Genomic DNA, 24,775 nt, shown 5'->3' with positions numbered 1-24,775 from the left:
TCATAACTATTTGTAATGTAGGCTGTTGACTGCGTTGTGTTAAGACGAATTAAAGCGGCATTCGTATCTTGGGCTCACCCAATAAAAAAAATGTAGCAAGGCTTAAGGCAGGCCTGAAAGTGCTGACAGCGGTAACACTGCAATAATTGAGGCTGGAGTGCTTCTGGCTATATGTGCACATAGATGAAAATTTTATCTGACGTTGCCAAAAATTGCTTTTCAGTTCAATTCCGCGTCCTCCCTATCAATAATGAGTTGAAACCAGTCACCGATGTGAAGGTAAGCCTAATAGAATTCCACTACATTTTGAAGCGAAATAACGAAGGTGGTCTTTCCGGTACGTTTTGACTGTTATTTTCTAAAATTGCATTTGAGCTTGAACATGTGTGTAAAAAAAAAAATGTCGTCCAACTTGTTTTTACTCTCCTTCAGGCAACTATTTACGTGACAAGTCCCAGCGATGTAAGAATAGCTCAGTGGAACGACGTGTCTTTTGAAAAAGGTAAGCGTTATAATATAAAGTTGCTGCTTGTATTTACGAACCTTACGCATTGCATAAAAATATTACAAGTTCAGGATATTATAAACATTTGTACAACCGCTTTGTACACTACTGGTTAATTTATTTTAGTTTTTTATCTTTCATGGAGAGGGAGTAAGCAGTTACCTAAATGGGTGGAACTGTTGTGGGTTCTATTTGTTTTGTACCCTTACAGGCATTGTCCAGAGAGACTTTCAGCTTACGGAAGAGCCTGAGTTGGGTCTGTGGCAGATAGTCGTCGAACTTCCCACGCAAACTGTGAGGCAGCATTTTGAGGTGAACGAATACGGTGAGTCACATTTGACATTTCTCGACGTATGAAGTGCATTTAAAATACGAACGACGTCTTTAAATGGTTGGAAGAGAGCGAAATTTCATGCCAGGACGGCGCCAACTCTGCATTGTAGTAAAGGGAGCGTGCAAATATCGCGCGTGTTGCTAATCATAACTTTTTGTACCTTGTTGTATGTAAAAAGAACTTGAATCAAAGAAATCCGTTACCTTGCAGTACTTCCAAAATTTGAGGTGACCATCAAGCCTCCATCCTACGTCTTGGCTGATGCAAAGGAGATCACTTGGAAGATTTGTGCCCAGTGAGTTGTTTATTTGCTTTGCATGGTCATTGAATCTCTTTTGTATAGTCTCTGGGTAACTTTTGCGATCTCGCAGTTGCCATTTACGCATGGCTTGTAATAGCACTGCCGTCACCCTGTGGTATCTCGGTGCGCAAAGCACATGAGCAGGCTGATTTTGCCTGTCTGTGCCATATATTAAGATTTATTTTGTTTTTAATTTTACCGGTATTTTTATGTAGTGTTCATTATCGCAACACTCCTTAGCCGCTCACAATCTTTTAACCGTTGTCCACAGCCCAGTCTAGTACAGTAGCTTAATCGGCCAGTACCAGGAGTAAGCGAGCAGGCATTAACAGGAAGGTTACCGGCCTCGCCACATGACGCCTAAATTTATTCGCTTCCAACGAGGTAAGGCTGCCAATTGGTTTCAATGCCACTCTTCAGTTCTGTTATGCAGCGCCCATTGGATTTCAGCACACACTTCCATCGCGTGCTTGAATGTATCGTCAGTGCCCCTTAGTTTATGGCATTCACAGTCAGTCTGTCTAATCGCATCGACACCTGACTTCTCGTTTACGCTTTTTGAACCAGCTATAGGCAAAGAAGTGAAAATTCTGAAAAAAAAAATATTTGAAATAATTGAAAAAAACTGTCCATGGACAGTTGTTGGGAATACTTGGAAAATTATAAATTTTGTTGCATAATTTTATACCTAGATGTTGAGCACATTTCAACAGCGCGAAGAAACGAGACTAAGCAAGAAAAACAGTTAATAGTCAGCGCTTCGTTTGTGTGCGTGTTTCTTTCCTAGTCTCGTTTCTTCGGGCTGTTCAAATCTGCTAAACGTTAACCAACTCGCCCAGTTGTTGGCTCTACCGGATGTTACATTGAGATTGAATACCTTTGTGAGTATATTCTCCGGTGTACTAAAGGTGGGCAATTATATTCGCTGCCTCATACTTTCGATGTCGGTTGTGCCTTGGGGCATTAAATTTTTCATCGTCAATACTCCCTCTATTTGCATTTAAGCAAAAACACTCATGTTCTGATCTCACTTAACGTCAAGGAACCTGTAACGATTTATATATCCCGAAGTCTTCGACTATAGTGGGGCTTACAACGCACACTGTAACCTCGGCACATACGTTAACAAAGAAACCGCATCTCTTGATGAAAACCGAAATGCTTCATGACTCTATCAGGGACTCCCTGAGGGTTTTAGAAATATCAGCCGCTAAAGTGCTACGACTTTGCAAAAGAAGCGAAATGGAACCAGTACCTTTCTAAAACTTATGCGTCGTTGAGCTAAAATGCCCAATGCAAGGCGTAAAATCAGAATGAGCAGCACAAAAGAAGTGGAAGAACGAACGTGTCGTTCCAGCGTTGTGTGACCATAACGCACATAACGAAGTATGCAAAAAGAGCCTGCTCACTGTGGAGTTTCTTGCAAACAGCCTTCACTGTCTTTGCAGCGTTCAATTTCTATGCAAATTCACGAATGGCATCGTAAGCAACAGCGAGCTTCGAATACGACATAGAAAAGCACGAGCACAGTCATCACAACTGGGGTGTTGTGCGGGAAACGACTGTGGCGGACAGGTCTCTAGCCGTTTTTAAATTTAAATGGAAATAATTTTGCTGTTGGGCGTTTCTGGTATTTACAGAGACTTCCGCTCGTTATAGGTGGTATGCACTGGCACACAACCGCGCCGCGGCGCTGCGGTGCGCCGCCGCCGGCCGCCATGATTGAGGTGCACGTAGCAGACGAACTCCTGCTCCGCAAGCATGTTTCCTTTGGGTGTCGCGTTCAGAACGCCGTTTTGAATCCGCGTGCGTCGGAAATTCGACCGCTAAGTCGCCGAGCGCTAGAGCCGCACGAAACTACGTCGTAAACGAATGCCAATTTGATTGGGAAGCTGCGCTTGTTATCGCTGCTCGAGCCGGCCGAGAAAACAGGCGCAGCGACGAAAGTTGGTCGCGTGTTTAGTTCCCCTCGATTCCGGGATATAAGCTCGGATAGCAGTCAATGACAGCAACGCTTCCGTGAAACCAGAGAGCCGCATGTAGTTCAGGCACATTCGCGGGAAGTGATCGGTGACTCGGCGCCACTCGACAGCTGCGGCACGTCTGCGGTGCTCCTTGCATAACGGTGGACTGTGTATCTGCGCAGCGCCGTTGATTTCCGAGCTGCACTACATACCTGACCGTGATACAAGGTTTCATACTTTAATCTTAGGTTGACCTGCAAAATTCTTGGACGAAGTGCATCCTAAAAAAACGCAGGACGGCCACCAAAGTTTACTTAGATATGTTGAATGAAAGAATGTGACCTCGTGCTTTTTTTGGTCTTGAATTCCTGGGACATGCGCTTCGTTTTTCGATGGAGTCGTGGCCACCCAGGCGGCGTCCTATCGCGGACGATGTGAAATTTGCGCTTGCGTCAGGGTGATACTGCATGGCTTGCGAGCTGCACGGCAAACCCGATCCTTACTAAAACAGCTCAAAATTTTCCACCGTGCGCTGTGTTGCCAGATATTGACGCGAATAAGAGACACGATACTAACAAAGCGCGGGCTTTCAAGTGGAACCTAGCAGGTACTCTCGTATCGAATTTTGCCAACATGGCGTGCACAGTGTAAAAGGTAACAACCTAGCCCAGTCTGCTGCCTTATAAGCGGCCGTTGTCTATATGACCACCTTTGCGCAGAAGAAGGTCTGCTCCAGTGTGGTAAGAAAGCTTCCGATGTCCGGCCATGTGCGTGTCCGTTGTGTGCGGAGGACTCCTACACAAGGCATATAATACCGGCCCCTTTTGTGAGACATTTACTCGGTGTGCTCATGCACCGCGGATGCCGCAGCTATCGAGTGGCGCCGAGTCACCGATCACTTCCCCGCGAGTGTGCTACATGCGGCTCTCCGGTTTCACGGAAGCGCTTCTGCCATTGACTGCTATTCGAGCTTCTATCCCAGAATCGAGGGGAACTAAACACGCGACCAACTTTCGTCGCTGCGCCTGTTTTCTCAGCCGGCTCGAGCAGCGATAACAAGCGCAGCTTCCAATCGAATTGGCATTCGTTTACGACATAGTTTCGTGCGGCTCTAGCGCTCGGCGACTTACCGGCCGCATTTCCGATGCACGCGGATTCCAAACGGCATTCTGAACGCGACACCCGAAGGAAACATGCTTGCGGAGCAGGAGTTCGTCTGCTACCTGCACCTCAATCATGGCGGCCGGCGGCGGCGCACCGCAGCGCCGCGGCTGTGCGCCAGTGCATACCACAACCAAGGAGGATCCTCCTTGGATACAACTTAAGTCTGCAGTGAAGCTCCGCCCACATTCCGCCTCCGCGCACAAAATTCCTCCACGACGAAAAAGTAGTGCACTGCTTAAACGTTTCGTGTTATGTAAACAAGAAGTTTACCACAATAAAAAAAATTATGAGCTCTAGAATTTTGATACGTGTATTGCTTGATATAATACAAAATTAAAAAGCTGATTTCGTTTACAGTTGCGATTGGCCAGCGGAGTAATACAGGACGCAGCGGACCACGGCCCAGTGTTAGCAACTGCTGTTTTTTTAAGTTGTATCCTACTTATAGTTCTAGGTAGGATAAAGGATTGGTTTCTTACCTGTAAGTCTGAGAGTTAAAATTTTCGTCAGCTTTCATCGCTTTGTCTAGCAATAATCGAATGACACAAATATTTGTCTCAACGTCCATGCACATGTTTCAAGTTTATTGGCGTTCGTAGAAAGGAAGCTTTAAGTGAGAGCGTTTTAAAGTTTTTTATCCAGAAGGACGGAACATATCGCTGAAAATAGTGTGTTGCTGCAAAAAACGGGTGGGCTTACACAACCACTTTTGCCAAGACCGGTAAACGGTGCAAATTTCAGCACTTCAGAAAACGTTGCCAGTAATATTTAAAGGGGTCGTGAAATGTTTTCCGAAGACTTTGAACGACGTGTGTATTTGGAATTCTGGCCCTTCATTCTATAGTATACCTTGGTTTTCATCGTCCGGGTTGATTGAGTAGCGAAAAAACTTTCCCAGCGCGCGTTCCCCTCACTCTACAGCAAACGTTCTCTCAAGAAGCCAATCAGAGGCTTCTGTCGCCGACACAACATGGCGGCTTAGCGAGGCCTGTTGAGCCATAGTTGACCGAGGTCACAGCACCATATGGACTCAATCCGGGTAATTGAAAAAATAGCCGATATTTGCGAGCTGCACCGTTGCCTGCTTAGAACGGAGTCTGCTACCTGTTGAGCTGACACATGCGAGAAAACTTGGCCGGTGCGCTGCATCGGTCTCCGCTTGCGAACTGCCGCCTACTACACGGAGCGGCAAGCATTTTTGCGCCGCTAGACTGCCGGACCGCAACGGCCGGGCAGCGGCAGCTGAGCGGCGGTTGTGGCAAGAAATTTGCTCGTATTACAGTTGCTACTTCTACCAGCAACTCGACATTGGTCAACGATCCTCAGAAATGAACTATTTTTCATACTTCTCGCTCCCAGTGTTTATTATTTACGTGAAGAACAATCTTTAGCTCATTTTTATGATGCCAGCGGACGGGATCCAGGCTGGCCGGCCGGCCTGCAGGCGATCGGTGTATTTCACATTTGCGCCAGAAAAGACAAAAGAGCCATGCTATCAGAAAGGCTGCCATATTCGAGCAATGACAGCATGCCGAAATTTCGGCAATGATGCCGCCTGCGGGCGCGCCGGGCGATGAACTACGAGGCTCCCTGGTTGCCCTGGTCGTCACTAAGCCTAGCTGGTTTCGCATCGATGCCGCAGCTGAGGGAGCAATTCGGAACTGGCCAGCGCTATTAAAGGTACTACCCATCCTTTTGACTGTGAGCCTGTCCCATAATAAAATAAAGATGTTCAATTTCCGCGCCGCCAGGCGGGCCGTGACCAGGCAGCAAATAAAACGGCTATGGGATGAAATTTGCTTGTACCGCAGTGTTCAATACTACCAGCAACTCGACATTGGCCAACGATCCTCAAAAATGATTCATTTTTGACACTATAATCTATCTCAGGGCTTGTTATGAACGTGAACAAATGATACTAGCGCGTTTTTCTGACACCGGCGGCCGGCATCCAGGCTGACAGGCCGGCCCCGAGAAACGCACCCACGCGCCCTACGTCACCATGACGCTGGCGCTCTGCGCTCTTGCATTCTGCCCCTTGTCAGTGCGACGCGTCGCGTGCGGCCCGTCGTTGACATCGGTTGGACGCAGCCGGCGAGCTGCTGTCGGTCGTTGCTATGCCGTTCGGTACGGCGCGTCGTGCGCCCGGCAAGTAGCAGTCGCGCCAAGAGTCCGCGGCACCTCTGCCTGCGGAAGCCCCGACCGTGAACCTCCCGAACCCGTTCGTAGACTCGACTCCTCATCTCCATCGCAAGGGTGACTCGCAGCCCCCTCCGCAAATTATGCCTAATCCTTGTTCACGCTTCGGGAAGGCATTTTTCTGCACCAAAGAGCATAAGCGCGGAGCCGGTGCGCGCGACGACAGCTTACTCGTTCGTATCGAGTTCATTCATGTAAACAGAGAGTCATCGAGTTGGGCTGACCTTGCTCGGTTCGATTCCCTGACTCAAACCCCCGCAGCCGGATTTATGAAACACCACCTAGCATGGGCGTCCGGAAGGGGGGCAAGGGGGGGCGGTTGCCCCCCCTTGGAATTACGGATATTATTTATGCCCTAGTAGAAAACAACTACAAACCTACCGCCTCCCCCACCCCCAGACATCGGGTGCACCCCCCTGGAAAAAGTTCTGCGGACGCCCTTGCCACCTAGATAGGTTCATGTAAGCAAGGCTAAAGCCACGGGGATGGAGAAGCAGAACCGAAACCGTCCCAGGTCCGTGATATATCTATGACCACGTGTTGAAGCGAGTATAATTACGTGTTCAAATCAATGACAAACTTTATTTTACATCTTAACTTTTGCACAGATCTATTATTTTATGGCAAATGAAAGTTAAAGATATGTCTACGCTTCTAAAAGTCTTAAGATGACGTAGTCGAGTAATGCGTGTGCCGGCCGACGGCGTCGCATAGTCGTTTCATGAGTGCAAAAAGGCAACGATTTCAAACGTGCTTTATTAAATGCGGGCTCAATATGGCGCCGAAATATTTCAGAATCAACTTGTCTAATGTTTATAGAAGCAGTAAAAATTAAAACCGGGCAGCTTTATTTTCTTTTCACGACCCCTTTAGAGGGATACTGAACCAAAGTTTCGGAGCTGCGCTTTTACATGTAAACAAGAGCTTGACTGCTAAAATTGATAAACGCGACAAGCAATTTAGCGAAAAAGGTGGATAGCACGTTTTTTTTCGCGATTTATTGCCGTATCGTTGCACCTGGCGGTCGCCTGTGGAAGCTGCGACTAGACGTCATAACACCCGCGCGCCCACCGTTCCCGCAGGAGCACGATTGTCATCGCTACTCGCTGCTTTTCCAGTTTTTAGTTTTGCGTCGGCCGCTCGTCGTCTGTCTGTCGTCTGCTCACGGCGTACACAGATATATCAAGATGTTAATCGATGCCGTCTACATAACATAACCGCATGCACGCTTACGTACGCTAAATGTGGCTATTTTTTTTTCCGGACCTTACGCCATTTTTAAGATGCTCACTGTGGACCGATAACCATGTAGGTTAGGTTAACAGTCCAAATAGTTTGTACAATGTTTTCTTATATGAGCAAATAAAGATTCTTTAATTTATTGAAAAAAAAAAACAGAGGCTCAACGATGGATGGATGGATGGATAGGAGCGCCCCCTTTGAAACGGGGTGGTGGCAAATGCCACCATGCTCAGCTTTTCTTCTTTATTTTTTTTGTTTACTGTGTTGGCAATTCTCATTAAGTATCGCCACCATCTTTACCTACGGTTTCCTACAATTCTAACCTTATGCCACATCTCTGCTTTGTTTAGACTAGGGGCGCCATGTGGTGGTTAGGAGGGGAACCATTGTTGTCAACAAACCGACGCCCCTCTTAAGCCTAAAGGGGGCAGAATCGTCACTCTAAATAAAAAAAATAAAGCAAATGCATTTCTCGTACGTTTTCTTATGGGCGACATGAGACGAAGCGAAAGACCGGTGGCCCATTTATGGGCATTGAACGCGCTGAGGAAGGCAGCAACAACGACGAATCCAGCCCGGAGTGAGGCGTCATGCACCGAAGGGCGCCGCCATATTTGCCGCCGCGGGAATGCAACTTCGTACTCGCTGTCCTATTGCCTGTCGGACGAGGGTGTTATGAAGTCACGCTCTTCACCTCGCGACGGCCGGGAGGGCTTGGCGCGCGCTCATAAAACATCGAAAATAAAGCCATCCGCTGAAAAATATGCGCAGTGGCGAATAGATTTCGGTGTAATCCCATTCCGAGAATCTCTTTTCAGCGCTTTTGTTCAATTTTGAGATTTTGCTTCAGTATCCCTTTAAGTTGTAGTGGTCTTCGAAGATTTCCTAGGCTGCTCTCGGGCAAAAACAAAGACGAAACTTATGGGACACGTGTTGAGAGTGCAGCAGCATTAAAGACTGAAGTCCGCTCAGCCTGGTTCTCTTCCCCCATCATGTGCTGAATCTGCGCAGCCGCCAACACTAGCAACATATTCTGTGGTCGCCCTCTCCGCTTGCGGGCACCTTCCACTACGCTGCGTTGATTGTGGCTCCATTCCAACCTGATAGGCAGAGCTGTCTAGGCACGGCTGCACACAACAAAGCGCACCTGCCAACTGAGAGAGCACCTACAAATTCGACATGTCTAGTGGTCTCATGACGTCTAACACTCCGGTAACCAATCAGCATTCGGCCATGTCACATGCCAACTCGGCCATGTCACGTGGTCCCATGAAGTCCACAGACCGTCTACCGTTCAGCGCTCGGCATGTCACGTCGACCCTGTGATTTCATGGCTGTCTCTACCAATCAGCAATTTTTACAGTTAACCACGGCTTGGTTTTCTGTTATAATGCTTATGCTATTGCAATAAACTGTTTGCTGCTGTCCTCAAGGCCTTCACATTAAGTACGTGACTTCATTCTCACAAACTAGAGTTATGTTTTGCTTCAGGTACTGAGAAATCAGACTCCAACAAAAAAGGTCTCTTTATTTAACATGTCCATGTTAACGGCGGGCTTGTGTTGATGTGCAACTGATTTAAATTACTGAGTACACATAAATCACCGTGGTATCGCAGTTCATTATGATCTCGTGGTAGCGTCTTCGCAAGACACGTTCTTCTACTGACGTCGCTACGATGACAAATCTATACGAGCCATTTTTTATAATCTGAAGCCTACAGAAAGAGAACAAATGTCGTCTGCATTTCAATTGCAGTGACTTTTTTGACTGTGCTGTTATGTTCCTAGAGAACTAGCAACTTTTTTGTACCAATAAAAAAGACACAACAGGTTGTGCCTGTGTTTTTCTGCAACTTGCGTGCATTCATACTTCGCAGCTACACCTTTGGACAGCCAGTGGACGGCACCCTGACGGTGAACGTAACCTACGAGCGCTACAGTTGGGAGAAGGACGACTACCCAAAGATCAACCATACAGGACCTGTAAGGCTCCCTTTGTTTCCAACTCGTAGAGACCATCTCAGTGCTTCAAAGCACCTTTGCAGTCGCTTCTCAACAAATGTGATATTACATTGCAAAACACAGTTACGGGGAAGTATACATGTGGAATTCTACATTCCGCTAGTCGGAACCCAATGGGCTGAGGCAGCTCGCGTGCCCATTCACTCAGCGCCGTCCTCACCAAGAACAGCCACTTCGTCGTCCAGTGGCGTAGTGCCCACACCTAACACTTTTATTCAAAGGCAAAGCGTATAGCTGGGATTACAACTTTCTGCAGGAAATGAGAACAAAGATTATGCGAAGCGCATATGCACTGGCGGCGAGAAACTTGGGAACTTCTTGCTTGCTTAATGCATGAAAGCTTCATACAATGTACTTGAAACAATCAATCGTTGTGAATTGATCTGCACTGTTATAGAGTTTGTTTTCAGATAATTGATGCGCTGTTTTAAATTTCTGAGTCACGTGTAAATGCTTGTACAGAGTGTCTTCGAGGTAGTGATGCAAAACTATCGGGAAATTGACTGTCGTTAGTATCATAGTTTTTTTAAACTATCAATAGTGTAAAAAAACTATTGATAGTACACTAGTACTTTGTAAACTTTGTAAACTGCCACGCCACTGCATCGCTGAGGCTCATATCCATCCACGCTGCGCAGATCAACGGCTGCTTCGACATGACGGTGAACACTAGCCTGCTGCGCTTTGACGAGAACTACGAGATCTACAAGCGCATCTACCTCATCGCACAAGTGAATGAGACCGGTACGGGCATCACGATGAACAAGACGAACTACATCAGCCGCAGCTTCAACCCGCTTGAGCTCAACTTTTTGGAAGGAGACCATGGAAAGAACTACTTCAAGCCCACCATGCCTTTCTACGGCAGGGTGAGTCCCTCTCAAACACACTGCATTGCGAGGTGCACAGTGATGCGTAGGTGATGTTTTATTGGTTATTCAGTTTACCTCGTTCATTTCATTGCTCCGTATGGGCATTGACGTTCCGGACATAAATGCACAGTCAGGGGTAGCGTGAAGCATTTTCGGCTGACAGCCTGCAAACAAAAGACACTGCGAAACGTCAGCGTGGTTTCGCAACATGAACAAGCTTCAGAGCTTACTGAGAGTTTTGATAATTGCTTCTGCTGAATTTATTGAACGGCGGGCATATTTCTCCCGACAGAATGGGAGAAGCTTGCAGCCGTTTTAGTGCGAAAGCACTGCTTAACACAGTCCCAATGAAGAATCCGGCGTGAAGCTCGGAGTAACTCAGATAAGCTCGGAGGAACGTGGTGCCAGCTGTAACCAATGGGAGGATGACCTTGAGGATGATCTAGCTTGCCCAAACCTAGCATAGCAACAGCCCCATAGAGAAATAAAATAAATATTGCCACAACTGGGTTTCGAATCCACAGAGGCACGAACAGATCAGCTTCATCAACTTCTAGTCAGTGGTTTTAGTCAACCAGGCTAGACACATGCTTATGTACGTCTATTCGGTTTAACAACATTAAGAACCTACCATTTTTTTTCAGACTTAGAGGCATAAAAACGTGACACGGAAACTGGATCCACCACGCAAATTGTAATATTCTTTGTGGCCATTGTCAGTCTGATGCTTGCACCTACCTTTCTTTTCGATAAAAAATGCAAGCTGGAAACTTCAATACTATTTCTGATCTTTTTTGCCCCCTATGCTGGACAAGAATTGTTGCACATAGCTGTGAGAAGTGCAACAAAGGAAACTACAGAAGTGTGTTTGTTCACTAATTTCAGGAGTTATTACTCGAGCCGATGACAATGGGCAGGCAACCAACAGACAAAAGGCTGTTCACATGACAAGGATAACCATATCAATTGTTAATGAGCAAAAAATCTAAACCAAATCAAATTGCACTCCTGCTCGCAATTTTTTTCATGTTTCGATGTGCCCTGACACCATGTGTTCTTTATCTAGCCCATGTTGTAAGCCACAGCGAAGCCATTTCTCCTCACTTATTTTCCTTGCTATGTTCACAGCTCCTGGTGAAGAAGCCTGACGGCGTTCCTGTGGGCGGCGAGCTGGTGCAACTCTGTCTGCTGTCACAGGCTGAGGAGATCAAGCCACGGTGGTGGCGCACCGACCGTCGACTCAGCTGCAAGAACTACACTTCGGACGAGTCAGGCATCATCAAGTTCACGATCCCTCCCCTGAAGACAACTGTGGTCACCATCAGCGTCGAGGTCAGTGTCCGACAGGCAGGTCATGTCTGGCTGCATCTAGGTTATAGATAATTTGAATTTACTGGGAGGTAATCCATAAATCAGAGTTGGGGGCAAAGACACATTTTCTGAGTTTGCAGTAGTGCGTTCTTAGCTCCCAGGGGCTGATTTTTAGGATTTCTTCAGTTTGTTCAAGTACATTTTACTGTATTTTAATATGGCGTGCTAATATGTTGTAGTCACTTTATTTTATACACTTTAATCTGATTGCCAGGCATGAGGCATGCGTTTCCCATAGACTGCTTCTTTTCTGTTAAACTTTCCTGTATGCCCCACAGGGTCCTTAGAATGCCTATGCCAGATTGGAGCAATCGAAGACCAGTTAGAATTATCAACCAGCATCAGTAAAAGCATTGTCCACTTCAGCTCAACCGGTCATCATACCATTGAAAACTGCTTGTCCCGAACTTCTTAAGAAATTCTGAGCCAAGCTTGGGGATGGGCAATGGCAAAACGCGACACCAGTTAGTACACAAAGTCACCTCGACAGGACTGGCTGACCTGCCATTGTAGTGCCAAGCAGCTTCCTAAAAGAGATGTACTATTTAATAGGCCTGACTCTGTCCTGGGAGCTTGGGACAATTTCAGCCAACTAAGAATCAACTACAAATCTAGATTTTCTTATTTCTCATGACCTGATTGTTTTGTTGCGCTTTTACTGGCTTCTGCCAACGCTGTCGCGACTACCGATGACGATATTAGATGAACCAGAAGTCAATCTTTTCTTTCCTTCTTTCTTTCCTGCTTTCTTTCTTCCTTGCTTTTCTGCTTTCTTTCTTTCTTTACTTTCTTTATTTCTTTCTTTCTTACCTTCCTTCCCTCCATCCTTTCTTCCTTCTTTCTTTTTCTCTTCCTTTATTCTTTTTTTTCTTTCATTTCCAGTCAGCTTGCTCATTGTCAAGCTAGAAATTGTTAGCTGCTGGTTCTAAAGCTCGGCTGGAACACATAGTATTCCTCCAGTGCCGTATTGCGGTAAAAACTGCCTAAATGTGTCGCTAAGCTAGGGCGTTTTATATAGTGCTCAAGGACCACAAGAAACAACATAGCACAGATTGGCAGAGCATCTACGAAACTGTCAGTTTAGCCGCATAAGCGGTGTTAAACTTTAGAACGTTTCAGTGCAAAGCACAGAGTGAAGGCTAGAATGAGGTTTTTATTGAACTCGAATGAAATTTCAATAATGTTTTATTGATTTGCAAAGGCACTCCATTTGACTTTGCGAAGAATCAGCCAATGCTCCGGACCCTGTAACCCTGTCGCCTCCTAGGCTTACCTAGGAGGCGACCATGGCAGCAACGTAGTCACTTTGTAGGCCCAAGACATGCGTACACCGCACCAAACATGAGACAGCGTGCTACACTTCAATCATAAGTACTCAATGTTCACAGAGAATGGCTGACATAAACGCGATCTCCCTTGCAGTGATAACAGAGGGAATTACAATTGCTGTTGCTGTGGTTGGAAGTCGCCATTACAGGAAGCCAAATGTAAAGAAATGTGACGTGGTGCTGTGCCATTTCTCACAACTTTGATGATTGGCTGCGGAACTTTGCGACGCAATTTCGCATCGCAGAAACCTGTCCAGCAAGGTGCAGGCCGAAACAATGGTTCATTACTTGTTTGTCACCGCGCACAGTCGACCAAAAGCGGCTGCGAGACCTTTGCTATTGGCCGATGTGAATGCGCCTTAACACGAACAGTAAAATGACTCTTGGTTTTATCAAGCAGACACAGAAAGAGCGGCCATCACGATCAGCGAGGCGTTTCCACACCGCGCCGCGACTGCCATCCATGTCACGAAGGCGAATGAGGCCGCGCGGCATTCGGATCACGGTATGTTGTTTGGCCAGACATGGGGCCACTTTCCTGGCAAGTGTCTTGAACTGCTCACCTGTTTCAAGGTATTCAGAAAATTGCAGTGCTGCTGGCTACCTGTTCGCAGTACCAATATATTTGCAATTTCATTTTAATCAAGCAAGTCTATACTATATAGCGTATGCATGGCATTGCATAGCAGCCGTAACTATTTCTGGATATTTCTCCAAACTCGTCAGAGGACTCAATGTTAAATGAATCAGGCTACACTATTCGAATATTAGTTAATATTATTAAATAGATTTATCATGCTTTCCAGAGACTAGAGCAAAAAGAATTATTGAAATCGGAGCATGCAAATGAAAGTTATTCCACTCTGAAAATTCAAAATGAAAAGCTCAGACAAAAACGCATTTCACTCGCCAATTTCACTCATCCAGTACCGACACTGGGCACTATCAGTCAGAACCGCGCCTAGCGCACATGCAGTGGAAGCGTGCACGCAGTTAACGTTGTTGCTTTGTCGGGGCTGTAGACAGCCGCGCATTTTGACGGCGTCTTCTCCCCGTGTACGCGGCACCGTAGTCAGGGCAGGGGTGACTTACAACAAAGGAAACTCCCCGAAGTTTCGTTTTTAGTAGGACTGGAAGGCTGTCGGCAGTAGCCCCCCCCAAACTCGACTCCCGTCTCCTATCCGGCCTTTCTCTTCACAATTTTTGGCAAGGTGTGTCGACTGGCTTTTTTTTTCGCTGCCATCTTGGTTGTCTTGGTATGGTCACAGCTGGTCTCGACACGCGCGCTTTCTGTTTTGAGCCAACGTTTTTTAAACAGCGCTGGCCGCCATGAGTGGAAAGTGTCGCCCCTAGCTGTATTTTGGTTAGTTTTCTTTCGCTTTCCCTGCTTCTTTCCAGTTTTGTGGCATGCGAAAAGCTGTAAGTACTCAGAGACATAATATTTTGGATCCATTTCACAAGTATAAAGGAACAATATGGAAACTGGATGCCCAACCAATGAGAAAGGCAGCACCCAATCTGGATGCCACCTCATTTCCGCTGCCACAAATGGCCGCCGCGTTGCGACACCATCGGCTCGAAACAAGCATTTCTAGTGAAGATTAAAATATCAAATATTATGATTTCGATGATCTCATTGCGCGTTCAGGACTCCCAATGTCCCTTACTCTGCATACAAAGAATAAAGACCTCATGCTTTATCTATGTAGCAGGGCACCTTTAAGAGGCACAGGCCGCATCCAGTCATTACACAATTAACACTCCAATAAGCACATTTGCACTGAAGCACACTATTAAATTACTTCCCTCATTAATTTACAACATTGCAACCAGTGGCAACAAACTAATTTAAGTTCTAAGACACGGATGAAGCAATGAATCATATTATTATAAGAATCTAGATACACGTAACAAGGCGACGCATTGCTGGGGAAACCAGAAAACCTAGGAGTTGACCAAGTTCCAAATTCACAGCGGTGAACTGGCAACTTCACGTTTACGAATCATGACTAATATCGATAGGACAGCGAATGCGGCGAGTGGTACGCACACGAGAGTTTAAGCTTCCATAACTCAGCGCGGTTTCAGTAAAATTGGCTAGAGTGACCACTGCCTACAACAATAACAGAGGCATAATTTTTAAATAAGATTTGTAGAGTGTAGCCTACTAGTATCACTAACTTTGCACCTTACCTTGCAATTTGTCTCCGTATAGAATAAAGAAGCTTAATTCAACCTGCTCATGATGCTGTCGACGTGCTTTCATGACAGACAGCGCTTGAATGTGCATAAGAATTAGTATGCCTTCACTGGTTTCTGGCGATGGCCACACACAAACATTGATTGAGTTCAGTAACCCATTATCAACGTAGACAGGGTACAGTATCATAAAGCACAGCTTCCATTTTAAGTAACTGCGCAATGAAAGTCACATGCAAAAACGTGCAACTTTCCGTCGTGCACGACGTGAAATATCCGCTCATGTATTAGTTCAACGTGCGCTTTCATGTCTTCTGCAAACTAAGTTAGAGCCGAGCACCTGCACTTAGCCGTTCGTGGCATCGCCGTGTCTGGGGAAAAGGGGATCCTGGTAGTTGAGCCGATGCCGAGCGTTTGGACCTTTAAGGCCCCTCGACGGAGGCGATACACCACTTTGGCCCCAACTTCTGTACACAGCGCCTCCGGCCTGACCTGGCCTGGGGAAATCGTCATTTGCCGTTTCCTATCCTCCTATCTATATTTCACTTCCCTCCCTCTTTCTTAAAACTATTCTGTCTCCTCCTCTCTTCTTGGTTTTTTCATTTTCATAGGCGGCTAAGGTTAACCTTGTATGGCCAACCAACTTCTATTACGCCATATTTGGTTATAGTTGCGGTGTCCAGCTGGTGTGGGCAGGACTTGCTTGCAACTTCCTGTGCCGTCCCTGTGCTGGGCTTCATGGTGGACGGCTTCCACCAGAGCCGAATAACAATTTTTTTTATTGACTCCTTTTGTCCAACAAACGATTGCCCTTAGAAACGAGGGCAGACTGATGTCACTGCGCAGTTCCTGAAAAAAAAGAAACCTTCCCCAAATACCACGTCTACAGTGAGGTAGCAGAAAGAAAAGAAAGAATCATCTCTCCTTTCATATAGTTTCTTAATTTTTCACGTAATCATTGGACCTTGGCTACAAGGTTTCAAAGCTGGCCAATGGCGACCTACGGATCTAGATCGATGCAAAGCACAGTATTCCAAGCTCCTAATTATAGTAACCTTTGGAGAAATGCCTGTTTCCGTTAGTGGGTATAGATTCCTGAACACCATCAAGAGCGTGATTTTATAGCAAGATTTTCTTACCCTGACTGATGCAGAAATGGTAGAGGGTCTCAAAGACCAGAATGTCACTTATGTCGAGCACCTAAAAATCAGAAAAGAACAAAACACTTAGTTCTCACTTTCAACTCCAGCCAACTCTCCGATACCATACAAGTAGGTTGCATAAAAATAGCTCTCAGACCATACATCCCCAGTCCTTGCGCCGCTGTTTGAAGTGCCAGAGATTTGACCGTGGATTTCAGAGTTGCCGTGGCCACACAACCTGAGCCGAATGTGCATCTAACGAACATGAGTCCGATGTCTGCAACGTAGTGCCAAAGTGTGCTGACTGTGAAGGGGCCACCCCGCACATTCTAGGCCATGCCCATCCTGGAAGAAAGAGAAAGAAATAATAACCATTAAAACCAAACAAACCATAACATTCCAGGAAGCGCGGAAAAGATTTTTGCAAACCCAGGGAACATTATCGTTCACAGCAAAAAATAAATTTCACCGATGTGGTGTGACAGGGAGGGGCATCACACGTACCAGGCTTCGGCACCTGCCCAGGCCACACTCAGTGAGCCTGAGGCAAGGCAATCCATGCCCCGGGCAGACACAGTGAAGGCTGCCCTGCCACCCTCGAAAAAGGGCCTGCCAGCCTCTGGGTCCGCCGCCCGCAAGGCTTCCCCCAGTCGGGAGAAGCCTGCACACATTACACCCGTGGGTTTTCCACGGCGCTCCAGAGCCTCCAGCAAGGTGATGGACGTAACTCTGGGCTAATCTCCGCAGCAACGGTGGCAGAGCTTTCTCGACCGAAAAAAGAAAGAAACCTCAATACTGGCCCTAAAGAAATGGGTACCGAAGTTTTCAAAATACATCCCCAAAAAATCATAATGGCATTCCTAATACACTACAATTGTAGAGGAATATTTAATAACTTAAATGACATCAAAGACATCTTAGCCACATTCTTACCTGTGGCCTTATGAGTACAGGAAATAAAGTTAGGTCACCAACACACAAATATACTCGAGAAGTAAAGTCTTTCGCCGCGACCAAGAGGGCAAGCCAGCTCTCAGGCGGTGTTGCCATCATAGTAAAAAATCATGTCCCAGCTCGTGAGCCTATACTAAAAACTAAATTTGAAGCTAAATTTGAACTCAATATTTTTAGATCATTAGCTACACCTATGGCTACACACACATGTTCAAATAAGAGTGCGTTACATTCTTGGGGAAATAGTAAACACCTACAAAACACTCGCGAAAGCTGCTACGAAGATAATGATGTATGGTGGTAGCTGTCTAGTGGCGGCGGCCATCCCTACGTAGCAGGTGGTGAACGGATTCATGGTGAAAACAGCGCGGGGAAAACATTTTCACCATGAATCATTACCAACTAGCCCAAATCGCAGCCTTAATTAACCGGATCTTGCACCATACAGAACAAAGATTTTTAGGAACTGGGTGTTGTCGAGGTGAAGTGCAGAAATTTCTTAGTGTAGATACCTCATTTGCTGACTGAAACGATGCATGCAATATTTAAATGATTCATTACGATTCAGAGTGGGTGCCAGACACAATATGTCCTTGTTAACGATGATAAAATGTTTTATTCTTTTTTGCAGAACCTGATTTCACAGAAACTGTTTATGCATTAGGACCTATTTCCCTGCAGCGTTAATGAGCATTAACTCGTGTTTAGTTTATAGCGGCTCCAATAGAAAGCAGACGCGCTCAGGTAATGCACCAAGTATAGACCTTTCCACAAATTCCGCCGCGCCACCAAACGGCCGCGCAAAGCACTCTGGGAAAACGGAGCGCCGCGGCGCCGCGCTCGCGTCTTTTCGTTCCGTCTCTCCGACTGCACGCCTGATCACCGGAAAGCCTTCCTCTGCCATCTCGTTGCCATCGCTGTTTCTTATACCTGTGCTACACGGGAACGTTCGAATGACATTCGAAAACTGTAATGACATTCGGACTCGACGGACGCGCGCGGTGCTACACGAAACCTTCCAAGCGCATTCGAAAGCCTCAGCTCGTTTTCAGTGTACAACGATGACGACGGCGGTGGTCACACTGCTCCGACAACGACACTATCACGGTCAACAGCAGCATGTGATTATAGTGGAATATCTAGTTTACTATAATATGATTGCAGTGGGACAGGTTTTTCAGGCCAACAACACCGACGAATCCGATCAGCGGACGGTCAGCCTTGTCGGCGGCTGAGCGAAAGCACGGTGATGAGGCGGCGGTGCAAATATGTTCGCGCTTCTAAATGAGCGAAACGAACGGCCATATTTCACATGTGCACACCTGAACAGTCACCAGCGATAACCGCTTGCCAAATTAATTTCAGTCGACGACGACTCCCTTCCCTTCCGCGACCACTAGGCCTAGCGGGTCCGTGGGATATGATCTGTGATTGCGGCGGTTGTGATGAGCGAATCACTAGCTTTAGCGAATGAAAATGGTCACCGAGTGTAGTTTTGGCAATAGTGACCTGAAATTAATTGTTGCTTAGATCGCTGGGCACGCATATGATGAACGTGAAACGCCGGTGTGACCCAGACTGCCGAGCCGTGCTTTACGGCCAGCAGCAGTCGTCGCCGTCGCTAGCTTGTGGATGACAAATTAGGCAGTTTCAGTTAAAGCGAACGGTCGCCAAACATACTTCTGGATAAAGTAGTTTAAAATAAAGTACTGGTCACGTCGGAGGAAGCCGGGACAAAAAACGAGAAGCGCCGGTCCTGCGCGATGTCAACAGCCGCTTCCCACACATTATCGCACTGCGTAAACAAGCACGGCTACAGCCGGTAAAAAAGAAAACAGGTTGATTAATAGAACTAAAGCGCCGATTGCGTTTTATGTCATAAAAACGAGTACTAACTGTTCGTACACACCGATGTAAACAACAGTATGAGTGCAGTTGTCCTCATCGGCGCACTCCTGGGGAAATTTCATTGCTGACGCGGTAAATGTTCACTGCTGTAATATGTAATCTTCAAGCACTCCCTTAGACAGAACACGAGCTATTTGCTAAACATGATACAGTTGGTTGACACAGTAAGCGTGACACAGTCGGATGTTGCGTTCCGCGGCCACGGATCACCAGCCGAGCACCAGCAGACGCAGACCGGCGTTCTCCCAATGCATGTATACACAGAGCCCTCGCCGCTCATGTGCCCATGGTGGTGGTGAATAACTTTATTCATAAAAGCCCCCCCCCCACAAAAAAAAAAAACAAAAAAAAAACGAAAATTATGCAGCAGCATTGCGGGCGGCCTTCAGGCTGCCGGTTGTGGCGTCCTGGCCGTACCTAGTCGCGACGCCCTCTGCCCCGGTCACCAGCCGAAGTTGGAGATTCGCATGTGCCCATTGCTCTGCGTAATCACAGCAGGCGTCCGTTTCGCATACACTCGGTGTGGAAAGATCGTGGAGAGACGATCCATGTATCCCATGCGCCCGCTCGTGTTGAAATGCGTACCATATATTTTGTGGTGTTTCGAAGGCTTCCACAGGGTAAATCGCCCTTGCGAACCTTGCCGATTTATCCTGCGCACCCATTCTAGCTTCAGCTTCTTGTCCTTGGGGAATACGTGGTATGAAATGTTGATGTCCTTTCTTGTGTTGTTACTACAGCCGGGCACGCAGCACCTTTGACCGCCACCGCGATTCTAATCTGCAGACATGTCGAATGTCTAAAAAAATCCCCACATAATTGCAGAAAGACTAAGAGATAACCACCACAGCACTGCGCTGCAACATTTACAACGCGCACGAGAAGACGCACAACGCCTGAACACGGCGGCACAACACAGCAACACGCTTGACAGCAGACGACGCGGGCGGCGACCGCTCCTTTCTCCCATCATGCTTTGCGCGGATCCGCTAGGGGATGGCGCGGCGCTGCAATTTGTGGAAAGGTCTATTGGCCAAACCTAACGCGTGAAGCTTTTAGCAGTAATATTGGATTCATGTCAGAGCTAAAGTCCGGCACTGCATTCATAGCCAAGCAACCTGGCACCCAACCATGGCATGACGATTTGCAAAGCCTGTATTGCCAATCCTGTCGGCTAACGACTGAAAGCCTATAAACCGACGCTTCATTCTACAAGAGTGAGTTGACAGGCTAGTTGTCTCTGCGTGATGAATCTACAGCGCAAGGCAAAGACAAGGTACAGAAACAGTAAAGGATACACATGAACACTGTGTGTGTTCCTTGTCTTTTCCTTGCGCTGTATATTTATTACAGTGTTTCTTGGCAGTCGGCACATGGCGCTCGGGGACAGCTAGCACTAGCGTCTTACTGCATACTGCTCAAGTCGGGTGCTAGCACGACATGTGGTCCGCGTGCAGGGGTTGATAGCTCCTACCACTATTACGATACTGCTACAGTTACCGCGCTTGGAAATGGTGCATGAGCACAGCCTGCATCCGTCGGTAGCCATAAGCGTACACTGTAGTGGTATGCTAAAATTTTCTCAAAAATAATACGTATGTGCACTTTGGTGTTGATTTTACTAGGCCATAGCCTCAGTTACCACCTAAGAGGTGTTTTATGATTACTAAGAATTTTTTCTTCAAACTGAGGAACCAGTGGTACTCTGGTGTTTGTTTAACGTTCTTTACCTTTCAGCAATCATGCAAATGAACGGCATTCAAATGCATTTTCGAGCTCTAACTGTCAAGACCAGCTGAAAATTCTCTATGGCATTTCACTTTTCTCTCCCTTTGTGATCTTACAGGCGGTGGCGATGAACTACGAAACTGTGAAGTACAACACCTACGGCGTAAAGATCAACCAGCCCAAGAGCACTCTGTACCTCCAGGCTTGGTACTCGGCCAGCAACAACTTCATCCAGATCGAGCCGTCCAAGGCACCTTTGCCCTGCTCGGGCAAGCACCCCGTGCGCCTTCGCTACACAGGTCAGCCCGACTCAGAGAAGCAGTTCCACCTGCAGGTGAGAAGGTGCCACCCACTCTCTTTTTCACATCTCTTTTCACACTTCATCTCACATCTTTTTAATATTGTTTTTGCTCCATTGCAGCTGTTAAGTGCCACTTTGATGATATTTTTGTGCTTACATTTTTTATGCCTTTAACATTTTTTTTCTTATTTTTTTTTTGCTCACCATATAATGAATTGTACTGTGTCACGACTAGTTTGATTACGCGATGGTAATAACATGAGCTACAAGCATTCTATATTATTTTTTCTTGTGCTTTTTAGCCTGCATTGCATATCTTTTTTGCTTATATCCTTCTCGTTGGGCTTAGTATTTTGTTCTTTTTTTATGTGTTCAAGTATTTTTGCTGTGTTGAATTTTTCTTTTTATTATGTTCTACTTATTCTGTTTGAAACTATTTAAAATGTAACGCTCCTCTTACACAATCTCCACGGTCCTGTAAGGTATTCCAAATAAATAAGTAAACAGTGCAAAACACTGTATGACCACGAGTGGGTTTAAACCCGTTGTGCTGGAAGCAGATCACCTTCGCTGGCTACGTCATTATAGCGCTACGTCATCACCGTAGTCGAACATCCCGTGTGTCTAACTGCCAGTCGTTGCTGTTGCCTCTCAAGCTGCACTTTGGATGTCGTTGTCTTCATGAACTTCTATTCGCGCGCATTGGGTCCAAGACACATCGTTGTCACATTTCCTTCCTAAACCGAGCCTCACACTGAAACCAAAGTGAAAACCAAAGTGCATCATTATCATCATCATGAGCCTGACTACACCCACTGCAGGGCAAAAGCCTCTCCCATGTCTCTCTAATTAACCCTATCCTTTACTAGTTGCGGCCCTTGTATCCCCGCTAACTTTTTAATCTCATCCGCCCACAAAACTTTCTGCTGCACCTGCTACTTTTGCCTTCTCCACTCCGTTACCCTTAAGGACCAGCAGTTATCTTGCCTTCGCATTACATACCCTGCCCAAGCCCATTTCTTCCCTTGATTTCGACTAGGATGTCATTAACTCGCGTTTGTTCCCTCAGCCACTCCGCCCTCTTCTGATCTCTTTAAGTTATACACATCATTTTTCTTTCCATAGCTCACTGCTTTGTCCTTAACTTAAGCTGAACCCTCTTTGTTAGCCTCCACATTTCTGCCCCATAGGTGAGTACCGGTAGGATACAGCTGTTGTATACTTTTCTCTTGAGGGATATTGGTAAACTGACATTCATGATCTGAGAGAACCTGCCATATGCGCTCCACCCCATTCTTATTCTTCTAGTTATTTCCGTCTCATGATCTGGATCAGCGGTCGCTACCTGCCCTAAGTAGACATATTCTCTTACTACTGCCAGCACCTCGCTACCAACTGTGAGCTGTCGTTTCCTTGCGAGACTGTTGAACATTACTTTGATCTTCTGCATGCTAATTTTTAGCCCCACCATTCTGCTCTGCCTGTCTAACTCAATGATCATGCTTTGCAGTTCATGTCCTGAGTGACTTAGCAAAGCAATTTCATCAGCAGATCGCAGATTACTTAGGTATTCTCTTTTAACTCTTATCCACAACTGTTTCCATTTCAGGCCCTGGAATACCTTCTGTAAGCAGGTGGTGAATAGCATTGGCGAGATCGTGTCTCCCTGCCTGACAGCTTTCCTTACTGGAATTTTATTGCTGACTTTACAGGGGACTATGTTAGCTGTGCAGTCATTAAAAACATTTTCCATACATTTTCACACAGCACTCTTCGACACCCTGATTCCGCAATGCCTGCATGGTAGCTGAGGTTTCCACTGAGTCAAATGCTTTCTTGCGCGACCGCACCTAATTTGCATTTGACCTAATCATGTTAAATTGTCCATCATTTTTTTTCATGGAGAGCGATTGTTAGTCTACACTGTCGATCGGTTATTCTGCGAATTATTATTCTAATGTTTTGGGTTGGGATGAACCGGTAAGGTTTCCAGTAGTAATTCACTTTCTTGTTATCCTTGCCGGTTTGTCACTTTACTGTGCGCAAGCTGCAATCGTAGCTTCTCTTCATGAAGCGCAGCATGTTGTTTTGAGGAAGCCAAAATTGGAGCCTTTTTAAGTAATGATGCTCGAGGGAAATCGGCGATTTTCGAAACCGCTCAGCAAACTGTGCATTTAGGAGCCATTTTAAGAACCGAAACTACTAAAGAATCAATCACTCCTTCTTCATAGCTCATTAAATAGTTGTCCTTCACAAACTGGTTGATGGATTGATAACAAATGTGCGGCCATACTGAAAGACTAAACGTTCCTTTTCTTTACTCCTTCCATTTCTAATGCACAGAGTAGACTCTCACATCTATATCCCACATTTCTTGGCCCCCGTTAGATCTTTCTGGAATTTGTACATTTCATTAACCTACAAAAAGATTGCCCAGTGTTTCAGTCCATATGTCCAGCTTTTTGCCCTGGGTGACTGTGGTTGTTGAGTAGATTTTTCGCACGACGTTTTGGTTTCGGGGAGTTTTTTGCGAAACTGTCTTGAGGTACTAACCAATGATAGCTTGTACCCCACAATACTTCAAAGAACTGAGCTGAGTATAAAATTAAATACCGAACTTGGCTACTCCACAGATACATATAATTCTATAACGGATGCCTCTCTACTGTCATGTGTCAGTGGAGATTTCTAGAACGGAAATGGAACACACTACTGAGAGCTCACTTACCGGTACACGTGTGTGAAAAGTTTGTTGAAGTTTAGCCGCACATGCAGCCCGGCATTTTTTTTCCACCTACAGCAGTGTGTGGCAGCTGCTGTTTCGTCAGACGCAGCACAACCACTTATCTTCGTTTTTTCTCAGGTGATAGCTCGTGGCAAGATCCTCAAGGACAAGGTTCTGGAGGTGACCTTCAAGCCAGAAGAGGCGGTCACTGTTGATGACAGCTTCCTTGTGGAGGAAGACCTGAACGAGACGCTTCCGACCAACATGGCCGAGGGCAGTGCGTCGACAGGAAGCTTTGAATTCGAGCTCGAGCCAGATTTCAGCTACGTGCCACGCGTCAAAGTGCTCGCTTTTTACATCCGCCCTGACGGCGAGGTCATCGCTGATTCCGAGCAGTTCGAAGTGGAGAAGTGCCTCCAGAACAACGTTAGTATGATATAAATAACAGAGAACGCTCGAAGTATGGTGCATGAAATCATGCCTCAGCACTCACAATTTGTTTTTAGGAGAGCAG

At 46.3% G+C, this 24,775-nt stretch overlaps 1 protein-coding gene across 22 annotated transcripts in view; it reads left to right on the top strand.

Annotated features, from left to right (window-relative positions):
* LOC149341952 (pregnancy zone protein-like) overlaps window positions 1-24,775 on the top strand; it is a 156,664-nt gene that overhangs the window by 106,929 nt on the left and 24,960 nt on the right. For 20 of the 22 annotated variants that reach the window (XM_089544232.1, XM_089544251.1, XM_089544250.1 and 17 more), the window contains 10 exons: window positions 224-279; window positions 433-502; window positions 717-830; window positions 1,050-1,134; window positions 9,589-9,694; window positions 10,372-10,602; window positions 11,734-11,937; window positions 13,705-13,809; window positions 21,354-21,569; window positions 24,400-24,687. In XM_089544232.1, the coding sequence (XP_089400358.1) occupies window positions 224-279; window positions 433-502; window positions 717-830; window positions 1,050-1,134; window positions 9,589-9,694; window positions 10,372-10,602; window positions 11,734-11,937; window positions 13,705-13,809; window positions 21,354-21,569; window positions 24,400-24,687 (1,475 nt within the window). The remainder of the gene's footprint in view (window positions 1-223; window positions 280-432; window positions 503-716; window positions 831-1,049; window positions 1,135-9,588; window positions 9,695-10,371; window positions 10,603-11,733; window positions 11,938-13,704; window positions 13,810-21,353; window positions 21,570-24,399; window positions 24,688-24,775) is intronic. The other 2 variants (XM_089544252.1, XM_089544246.1) reach the window with 1 other exon arrangement.

Source organism: Amblyomma mixtum, chromosome 5 (genome assembly GCF_055824585.1).
Source record: "Amblyomma mixtum isolate Tamu chromosome 5, ASM5582458v1, whole genome shotgun sequence".
Taxonomy (NCBI): Eukaryota; Metazoa; Arthropoda; class Arachnida; order Ixodida; family Ixodidae; genus Amblyomma; species Amblyomma mixtum.
This window is presented reverse-complemented; position numbering and strand designations above follow the sequence as displayed.